The 11,057-nt window shown below is 38.2% G+C and overlaps 1 protein-coding gene and 1 non-coding gene across 4 annotated transcripts in view; both read left to right on the top strand.

Moving 5' to 3' along the window:
• The first annotated feature begins 221 nt into the window (after positions 1-221).
• HIKESHI (heat shock protein nuclear import factor hikeshi) overlaps positions 222-11,057 on the top strand; it is a 39,230-nt gene continuing 28,394 nt past the window's right edge. For all 3 annotated transcript variants that reach the window (XM_045894572.2, XM_064576809.1, XM_045894573.3), the window contains exons 1-2: positions 222-436; positions 4,056-4,293. In XM_045894572.2, the coding sequence (XP_045750528.1) occupies positions 407-436; positions 4,056-4,293 (268 nt within the window). In that variant the 5' untranslated portion in view covers positions 222-406. The remainder of the gene's footprint in view (positions 437-4,055; positions 4,294-11,057) is intronic.
• LOC123858079 (U1 spliceosomal RNA) lies at positions 7,463-7,625 on the top strand. Its single transcript, XR_006794041.1, has one exon. It is a non-coding gene; the product is annotated as a U1 spliceosomal RNA (small nuclear RNA).

Below are 11,057 nucleotides of genomic sequence, written 5' to 3'. Positions count from 1 at the left end.
ATGTTACACAAATGCGAGAAACAACTACTGGCACCGAATTTGAAAATCTGGGATCTGGACAGTCAATCCCGAAAGGTAAGTCCTCTTGACTCTCCTCCCGGAAGCCGGCGCAGGGCAGTCTGGGACTTGTAGTCTTGTACTGGCTCTGGCTTGACTTTCTCCCTTAGTTGGGGAGGCTGGTGTAAGCCCCGGAAGTACTCGCTACCTGAGAAGCGTGCTGGTTAGGAAGTGGGGTCAGAGGGCGCGGGGGCAGAAGGCGTTTCTGCCGCTGGCCTAGTCGCTATGTAGTGGAGGGGCTGGCGTCCTCCTGCATGTTCTGGAAGGTTCTTGTGCTCAACTAGGGCAGTAGCCGCAGGACTTTTAGTCGCCGGCTTCGGGTCCCTGCCGGCTGAGCGGAGTCGCCGCCATGTTTGGCTGCTTGGTGGCAGGGAGGCTGGTGAGGATGGGGCCGGGTGGTATCAGGAAGGGGGCAGGACACCCGAGGGCGAGGCCTCGGGAAGGGGAGGGTGCTCGGGTGCAGGAGATGTGGGGAACACCTCCCCAAGTGTACTTTCCAGCTAAATGTGAGGGTGGAGATTGGGTGCTGGGGTGTTCGTTCTCTGCCCTCGGCTCTTTCCAGTCATTTGAATAGTAGCCACGTTAGCTACTATTTATCGAGTGTGCATTATTTGTATGCCTGGCAGTGCACGCCTTTTGTCTATTTCAGATAATTTTCAGCCTTCTAGGTAGCTTTTATTTAGCACCTCAAATTTAACCCTCCTAACTCGTGAGGTGGTTATTTTAATTTTTATTTTGTAGTTGATGAACTTAAGCTCAGTCGTCAGTTTAAATACTTGCCTGAGCTCATATAGTAACTTAGAGGTAAACCTGGCATTTGAATCGAGTCTGTAACACACTATTTCTGAAAGGTTAAGGTGCTGGGGCAGTGTGTACCTTTGGGGTCCTTTTGGAAGGACCCCGGTAAAAAATATGCTTAAAGTAATTGGAAGTTGGCTGATAGAAACGCCTAAACTTAAGTGTGAGTCATGGCCGAGATACCCCAGAAGGGTATGAGCTGCGAAAATCTTTATTGGTCAAAAGAGATAATAACCTGGGCGCCTGGGTGGCTCAGTCGTTAAGCGTCTGCCTTCGGCTCAGGTCATGATCTCAGGGTCCTGGGATCGAGTCCCGCATCGGGCTCCCTCCTCCTTGGGAGCCTGCTTCTCCCTCTGCCTCTCTCTCTCTCTGTCTCTAATGAATAAATAAATAAAATCTTAAAAAAAAAAAAAAAAGAGATAATAACCTGCCTTGCCAGATATTAGAGTTAAATGAGATCAGCACCTGGAATTGTTCAGGAATAATTTAGAGGATGAATCTTGCTTGCCTCTTTAGAAACCACCCAGAAGTCCTTTTTAGACTTAACTCCTTTCACCCAGAGTTCTTTTTCTTTTATCTACTTGCTTTGTTAAATTTTGCAGCCCATTTGTTGAATTAAATTGTTAATCAACTTTTGGTAATGTATTCTGTACACAGTTGTAAGAAACCACAAAGACTGGGAGGCCACTTTGGTGATGGTGGTAATTGGTAATATTGGTGAGATAACTTTGAATTGCCCCTGCTGTTCGCAGGGAAAATGAAAGGACCAGCCTGGGCTAAAGTGTGGGACTCGGATGAGTGAGTGTCATTAATGAATGACATTTAAAATGTGTGTGTGTTTTATTTTATTTTTAGTTATTTATTTTTAAGTAATCTCTATGCCCAACGTGGGGATCGAACTCACCACCCCGAGATCAAGAGTCATACTTTACGACTGGGCCAGCCAGGTGCCCCTGTGTGTTTTTTAAAGAAAAGGCCACATGGATTCCATGTATCTCATGTTGTCAGCTAGCATGGAAATTTAATTATAACAATACCTGTGTCTACTTACCTAACATCTAACCTCTGTGATAGATATCTAGTAGAGTTTCTTAAAGATAAGACTTTTAGGAGGTGTCTGACTCTGTTAACCAGAGAACATGTTCATCAAAATGAAGGGCAAGTAGACCTGGAGACATCCAAAACTTCATTATTCTCTAACTAGAAAAGTCCACTTACCTAAAGTTATGAACTCAGTTTCACTCCTTGAAGGTTTTTTCTTAGTTATCTTTTTCCCTAAGGTTAAGGATTAGTGTGTCATAATACAGATTTATAAGATGTCTGGTGCTTGGTAGAGTTGATGTTTAACAGATATTTATTTGCCTTATGGTTGTTTCATGGCTTGTGAATACCATCATTTTAATATGTTTTTTAAGATTGGGCATGCCCAAAACTGGTGAAATTGAATTTAATACTAATACAGGCAGTTTGGTTTTATATTTATGTTTTTCTTTTGTTTTATTCTCTTTAAACTGGACAGTTTTTAATGAGGTTGGAAAACTTCAGAAGAGAGAATTAGAACTTGATTTTAAGAACATTCATTCTTGGTCTCTTGGGAATAAATTTAGGACAATTCATATACATAGCTATGAATTTTTTAAGTTTCTTTGTAGTAGTAGCTAGGATATTATAAAAGGAAAAAGTAAGCATTTTAGTAACAACAGCAACTATTAGCAAAGGAAAAGAAGTTGCATTCTAGGTAATAAGATTTGACCATTTAAAGTCTTAAAATACTGGTAGTAATTCAGATTTGGTGTTTTGGTGAATAGAGGGGCAATAGCAATTAAAAAGAAAACCAAAAAACAGTGCATCATGTAAACTCTTGACAGCCTTTTGACCTGAGTGCCCTCAGAATTAATACTTCTTTTTGCTAATGGATGTGATGTAGCAATTATCATTAATTTTCTGAAAGTGGATAAAAGGAATTTTCTCTTTGGAAGTCGATTTCTCAAACTTCTCAAACTTCAAAATAAGATAAGATCTCATTCTAGAAACTGACATTCAATTCTAGAACAGAAAATTAGATTATGAAATGAGTCAAGAGGAGACTTTTACAGGTTCCCACTTTGCACATTCAAGGTAGGATTTTTGCTTTTTATATACAGTTGATTCTCGTTATTCACAGTAGTTCGGATCTATGAAGTCAGTGTGAACACTCAATTCCTCAGTTGGTAAATACTGAATCATTGCCCTTAGGGGAAATACAGAGTTAGGTTTTTTCAAGCCTCTGATGACAGTTTTTATCAGTCTATCATTACATAACTGTGTTGTCTGTATGTTTCTGTTTAAAGACTCTTATTTAATTATGTGTTGTTGATTCATAAACATTGAACTTAACAGCCAGTAACACCGTAACTCATTTCTGAATGAAACTTATATTTTCTCAGTAAGGCACATAACAACCGTTTCAGACTTAGGAATATGAGCCAGCATTTCAGCTTGGCCATTTTAAACATCAGAATCACCAACAAAAAGCACAAAATACAAACAAACACGGCAATGAATTGACTGGGAAAAACACATTTGTGTACAGCATGACAGCTGAAAGAAAGAAGGCATAGCTAACTTTTCTCCACCTCAGCTGGGAACCTGTGCATTAGGCAACTCAAAATTTTTGCTGCTCTGCGCATGAACATGTCCATGAATGACCACCAGAGTGCAATGAATATTGATTTTGTGCTTACAAATAAATTTTAGTGACTAAGCAAATTAATAAATATGGAATCTGCAAACAATGAAGATTAATTCTTTCTGGACTGCTTACCCATTTTAATTTCCTCTACTTTGCATACTGAGGATAAGGCTTTAGTGGTGTGGTAGTTTGCACAACCTTTCATTTTTTTTAACATTCTGAAGCTGTAGTGATTTACTTATATAAGTAAATTCCTTTCAGGGCACTTCTGAAATAATTTAGTTCTATTTTTTTAAAGGTTGCATTCATTAAATGATCATTTTAAGGCTGAATATATATATATTTGGATTTTCTTTTTAAATTTAACACTGGTATATTTGGAAATTCCATATAGACTATCAGATTAACCCAAGGTTATACTGGGTATAATGAGTATAATTGACTATACTTGATAACAGCTTACAGGAATACGTAAGGGTTATAGAAACTCATCAAACTATTGAACTAAGTCGAGTTTCTTATTTTCTAGGTGCAAACAGCTGCACAGCAAGTGGCAGAGGATAAATTTGTTTTTGACTTGCCTGATTATGAAAGTATCAACCATGTTGTGGTTTTTATGCTGGGAACAGTCCCATTTCCTGAGGGAATGGGAGGATCTGTCTACTTTTCCTATCCTGATTCAAATGGAATGCCTGTATGGCAACTCCTAGGATTTGTCACAAATGGGAAACCAAGTGCCATCTTCAAAATTTCAGGTCTTAAATCTGGTAAGAAATAATATTAAAATGATTACATAATTAAGCTGTTTTCTTAATAGCATGACATAGGATATGGCTCTTTTTTTTTTTTTTTTTAACTTTCCATTATGTTTTGCTGGTTTCTAAAGTGATATATTATTAAAAAAATTCAGATGATAAACTGATACATTTGAAAAGTAATAAGCGAAAGATCTCCTCAGCTTCTCACATTTCCACCTTCTGTCCCTGGAAAGAGCCATTTACTTTTGTGTACAGATTTTGTATACTTTTATAAAGGGATTTTATTGGGTGTTCTAACAAATAGTGACAAGGAATCTTCTCAGAATTTGTAATATGCACTTCTGTGTATTAAATAAACAGATAAAGCAAGTAGATTTGTATAGGAATTAAAATGAGAGTCCTTTTTTTTTTTTAAATGAAGGTTTTTGAACTCTCAGATTTGATTACCCCTCCAGTGTTTTTGAACTCTTAGATTTGATTATCCCTCCGATGTTTTTTTCTTAGTTGTATTGACAGTGCAGGCATCAGACCTTACAGGGGCATAATCATTGCATTGATGGTTTCAAGTATTCTGTGGAGAAATGTGAGAATAAAACTAGATTAGGTGCCGTTTACTCCCATTGAATCTCTGGTTCCCTTGAAAATCTACATGAAAACAGACATAATAATGTATCTACTATGAGGATTTAAAAATAATGATTAAGTTCTTACTTAACTGGAGATAACTCATATTCTTATAAAGGATGATAGTTTGTAGACCACTGATTTGAAGGGTGAAATGTAATCGTGGATGTTTGTACAAGATGCTGAGAGAGAATAGAAAGGGGAGCAACTAACTCTCAAGTGGGTTGAGAAGGTTTCCTGAAGGAGGTGATATTGGACCTCTTGGGGAGTAGTTAATTAGGCCTGTGAGAGGCCTGTTGGGCATTCTATTCTGGGTGGAGGTAGTATGTGTACAATGAAGAAATTTTGAAAGCATGGTGTGCATAGGATGGTACAAGGGTAGGTTAGGCAGGCATGGATCAGGAAAAGCTTTATGTGCCATACTGACTCATTTGAATTTAAGTCAGCAATTTTTAATGTACTTATCTAAGTGATCTCACAGACCTCTTGGTGGTATTATAAAAAATAAGTGTAACATAATGTAAATACTCAAAAGTTTGCATGTACTTTAAAGCCCGTCCGTGTATCCCTCCCCATAAAGAACTGCTCTTATAGGTGTAGAAGAGCCAGTAAACAGTTTTGGGTAGGGGAGGTGATATGAACAAGCTTTGTTTTTAGCCTGAGGGCTGTGTGAAGAATGAACTGGAGCAGTTCTGGCTGGATGATGGACTGTTAGGCGCAGTTAATTGGAATTCTAGAAGAAGAAACGGGAGAGAATTTAAAGCTAAATTCTGTTTAGAATTGATGAGAAATACTAATCTCTAGATTTAAGAAGCAGGACAAATCCCTGTGGTCCTTATCAACTGGGGTTCCATGAGATAAATTATCCCAATCCCTAAGACAGTGACTCTTTTTTTTTTTCAAGATTTAATTTATTTATTTGAGAGAGAGAAAGTGAGCAAGAGAGAGTGAGCACAAGCCGGGGGAGTGTCGGGGAGAGGGAGAAGACTCCCCATTGAGCAGGGAGCCTGATATGGGGCTCCTAGGACTACGGGATCGTGACTTGAGCTGGATCATGACCTGAGCCGAGGACAGACACTCAACCAGCTGAGCCACCCAGGTGCCCCAAGACAGTGATTCTTTTTTTTTTAAAGATTTTATTTATTTATTAGAGAGCACAAGCAGGGAGAGTGGCAGGCACAGGGGGAAACAAGCTCCCTGCTGAGCAGGGAGCCCGATGCGGGACTTGATCCCAGGACCCTGGATTCATGACCTGTGCCGAAAGCAGACGCTTAACCATCTGAGCCACCCTGGCGCCCCCCAAGACAGTGATTCTTAAACCATGGGTAGAGTCCAGTTCCCTAGGTGTTTTGCATGCTCAAGTTTGAGAACCACTACCCTAGGTCATCCACTAAATGTAGTGAATTAATGTCTCATACCTTTAGCATGGAGTTAGTTTTGAATAATCTTTGGGAGAATTAAGAAAATAGTCCTTCTCAAATCACTTTTTTATGTGACCGTGCCTAAAAATAAATAATCTATAAGTAGAAGGAATATAAATGGACAATTCCGTACTAGTTAAATTTCTGGGCATTTAATGTAAAGAGAAAGTAGTAAAGGAACCAGAGAGAAAGACAAGTCAGTTATAACTGGATGGCAGTTAGTTTAGCATACTTACTATCATGAGGATGAATAGAGGCCAAAACCAATAGATTAATATCTAGTGCCAAGGAAAAATAAAATAACTCTCAAAACTGTTATTCTAAAGTGATGGAGAAATAAATATATTTTGCAGATGGAGATGGAAAGTTTACTACTACTCATAGACCATTACTGAAAGAACTACTGAAGGTAGCTGTACTTTATAAGAGGAAATTGAACCCAGGTTGTAGAAGAGCACACAAGATGCAAAGTTAAAGAATTGGTAAACATGGGACACCTGGATGGCTCAGTTGATTAAGCATCTTCCTTCAGCTCAGGTCATGATCCCAGGGTTCTGGGAGTGAGCCCCGCATCGGGCTCCCTGCTCCCCGGGGAGCCTGCTTTTCCCTCTCCCCCTTCTTGTGCTGTCTCTTGTCAAGTCAATCAATCAATCAATCAATCTTAAAAAAAAGAAAAGAATTGGTAAACATGTAGCCTAATCTGGCAACCTGATTGTATAAAACAATACAATAAATAACTTAAATGCACAAGAATTAAAGATTGTCCTAGAAAGTAATGCATAAGACAGGAGGGGTACTGATTAAAGCTTTCTGAGGTCTTATTCTTTAGAAAGAGAATAATAATACTAATTCTACTTTCAGGTAATCTTGTTAAAAGTTTAAGGAAAAGTTAAAGAGAGGAAAAGTAAAGTCATAGTATATAGGCATAGTATATTAAAAATAAAATAAGATGGTGAAAATAATTTCAACTCTATCAGTTATCAGGAGAAATGTAAACAGAGTACACTTGCCAGAGAAAACATGGAGACTCCAGGATAGGATTTCTTTTAAAGAGAGCAAATAAATAATTACATTGCTGCTAATGATTAATGGGTCTAAAACATTTTAACACAAGCAACCAAAACATAGCTGTCATACTTACTGGCAGGGGAGATACCAGGATCACGAAGGTGGTTTTCCCAGGGTGAGGCTTATCCATTGTACTCTGGATGTTCTGACCCCTGCGATTTCCCCAAATGTGGGAAACTCGACTGCATAATTTGTGGTAGGGGGGGACTGCATTTGCGCTTTCCCCTACCAAAAAAAAAAAAAAAAAAAAAGCTGTCATAGGTATATTAATTTTATGAAAATTTAGACTAAGACAAAAACATTATTAGGGATTAAGAAATTCATTCAGTAGGAATGAAATAATCCATTAGGAAAACTAAAATATTTCTAGGAAAAGATAAGTCATGAATTTGTGTGTATGTATAACTTCAATATATATTTAAAAATTGACATTTAGAATGATAAATGCTGTTAATATTTTAGTTACCTCTTGATAATATACTAAGTAAATATTAGTAAAATGGAAGATTCGAATAAAAGAGTTAACAAGTTTGAGCCAATGGACAGTTATAGAACCCTGCACCTAATTGTTAGATCATATACATTTTTAAAATTATTTTTTAAGATTTTTGTTTGTTTGACAGCGCACACAAGCAGGGGAAGCAGCAGGCAGAGGGAGAGGGAGAAGCAGGCTCCCCTGCTGAGCAGGGAACCCAGCACGGGACCCAGTCCAGGACCCTGGGATCATGACCTGAGCTGAACGTAGACGCTCAACCAACCGAGCCACCCAGGCGCCCTAGATCATATACATTTTTAAGTACATAGAACATTTATGAAATTTGACCACATATCAAGTGGTCATACCAAGGCTATGCAGCCTACAGTGCTATGTAATTACACATCAAAAGATAAAACACTGTTATGTGTAGGAATCCTCCCTTCAACATGTAGCTGTCAGGCCCAGAGGGTTTTACAAAATTCAACTAAACCTTTATGAAACAGACTGTTCATATCTTATATAAACTTTTAGAGAATAAAAGAAGATGGTTACCCAGTTTATATTTCTAACCAAAAAGGACAAGGACAACATAAGAAATGTGACCTATTTATTTAGGATTTTTATATCAATGTGCATAAAATAGTTACAAAGTAAATTCAACAAGGTATCTTATTTTTTATTTTCATTATACATAAAGTCCAAGTATACAAAGCAGACCAAATGGAATATTGGACTGCTCTCTACTCATCACCCAAAACGACCAACTCATGGATAATGTTATTTTTTAAGATTTTATTTATTCATTTTTAAAGATTTTATTTATTTGAGAGTGAGAGAGAAAGAGCAGAGGGTGGGGGTAAGGGCAGAGGGAGTGGGAGAAGGAGGGAGCCTGATGTGGGGCTCCATCCCAGGACCTTGAGATTATGACCTGAGCTGAAGGCAGAGGCTTAACTGACTGAGCCACCCAGGCACCTCTATTTATTTATTTTAGAGAGAGCGAGCGTATGCACAAGTGGGGGAAGGGGCAGAGGGAGAGAGAGAATCCCAAGGAGACTTTGAGCTATTGTGAGCCCAAGGCAGGGCTCGCGACCCTGAGATCATGACCTGAGCTGAAATCAAGAGTCAGGTGCTTAACCGACTGAGCCACCCAGGCGCCCCAGTGTTACTTCCTTTTTTTTTTTTTTTAAAGATTTTATTTTATTTATTTGACAGAGAGAGAGAGAGAGAGACAGCTAGAGAGGGAACACAAGCAGGGGGAGTGGGAGAGGGAGAAGCAGGCTCCCGGCCGAGCAGAGAGCCTGATGTGGGGCTCGATCCCAGGACTCTGGGATCATGACCTGAGCCGAAGGCAGACGCTTAACGGCTGAACCACCCAGGCGCCCCCCAGTGTTACTTTTTTTGTATTCCCACTCACTTCTCCGTTCTTGTATTATTTGGAAATAGATTCCAGAATCATAACATGTAATTTATAAATACATTAGTATGTGTTTTTAAAAGACGTCTTTTTTTTCTCTCTGCTTTTTTAAATGTAACTATAATGTTGTTATCACATCTAAAAACAAACAATAATTCCTTAGTAGGGAATTGAATGTCTAATTAGCGTTCAGATTTCCAGTGATCTGAGAAGTTTTTTGTTTATATATTTTATTTTATTTTTTTTATTTATTTTTTTGTTTATATATTTTAAAGTTATAAGTATTTTCAGTCAACATTGTACATTGCACCTGGTTGATGTCCCAAGTATCTTTCATAAAAATTAAAGGTAAAAATGTATTCTCTGTCCTCTAGTTCCAGTAAATTAGTTGGACTTAGAGATATGATCAGACTTCGTTTGAGTTTATTTTGAAAAAAAATTTGGTGGGATTATTATAGACAATGGTATGTTCTTTGATCAGGAAGTATATATATGGTTATCTCTTTTTGTGAAATTAGCAGCCGTATATATGCCATACCTACATTTGTTGATTCAGTAGGGGTTCAAATGATCACATTCTAATTGTTGTTTCATTTATTAGCTATAAAGAGACCCTCGAATACACTATTTGGTTACCCAGAGGTAGGGTCATAGGAAAGGCATAACAGTGCTTAATTGTTCCTCTTCATATACCAATGTTCAAAAAATGAGTTGATTCCCTAACATTCTCCTAAAGTCATAAATTTCTTTTAAAGGATTATAAAATCATGGTGGTGTGTGTGTATATATTTGTTTTATGTTTGATGTGTTCTAACCATTGGTATACCCTCAGAATCCATTGGACCTAATTAAAAAAATTTTTTTTAAGATTTTAATTTTTTTAAATTTTTAAAAGAATTGTATTTATTTGAGAGAGAGAAGGGGAGAACACAGAGGGAGAATGAGAGGGAGAAGCAGACTCCCTGCTAATCAGAGAGACCCACACGGAGCTCCATCCCAGGACTCTGAGATTGTGACCTGAGCCGAAGGCAGATGCTTAACTCATTGAGCCACCCAGGCGTCCCTGAGATTTTTTTTTTTTTTTTTAAGATTTTATTTATTTATTTGACAGAGCGAGAACACGAGAAGGGGGAGTGGCAGACAGAGGGAGAGGGAGAAGCAGGCTCTCTGCTGAGCAGGGAGCCCGATGCGGGACTCGATCCCGGGACTCCAGGATCATGACCTGAGCCGAAGGCAGTCGCTTAACCAACTGAGCCACCCAGGCGCCCCCTGAGATTTTTTTTTAAAGTAATCTCTGCATCCAACATGGGGCTTGAACTTACAACCCCAACATCAAGAGTCGCATGCTCCACCTACTGAGCCACCCAGGTGCCCCCTAATTTTAATTTTTCATTTTCTTTTTTAGGCAAGTGCTAATATTTCGTAGTTTTTATCCTTTCTTAAGAAATATTCTAAAGAACAGAGAAAATTTACTTTTTGTTAACAATTTTAATAATTTATTGAGATATAATTGACATACAATAAATTGCACATATTTAAAGGGTGCAGTTTGATGAATTTTGATACATGCATACACAGCTGTGAAATACCACACTGAACATTTTACCCCTGAAGTTTCCTAGTGCTCCTTTGTAATCCTTCCTCTTGTCTCCTAGTTTGTTTCACTAAAAAATAGTTTGCATTTCTAGAGTTTTATATAAATTAAAGCATGCAGTATGCTTTTTTGCCTAGCTTCTTTTATTCAGCTGAGTTATTTTTAGAGTCATCC

The sequence above is a fragment of the Mirounga angustirostris genome, unplaced genomic scaffold (genome assembly GCF_029215605.1).
Source record: "Mirounga angustirostris isolate CCGP_5_RB_7025 unplaced genomic scaffold, mMirAng1.0.hap1 SCAF_13, whole genome shotgun sequence".
Classification (NCBI taxonomy): Eukaryota; Metazoa; Chordata; class Mammalia; order Carnivora; family Phocidae; genus Mirounga; species Mirounga angustirostris.
This window is presented reverse-complemented; position numbering and strand designations above follow the sequence as displayed.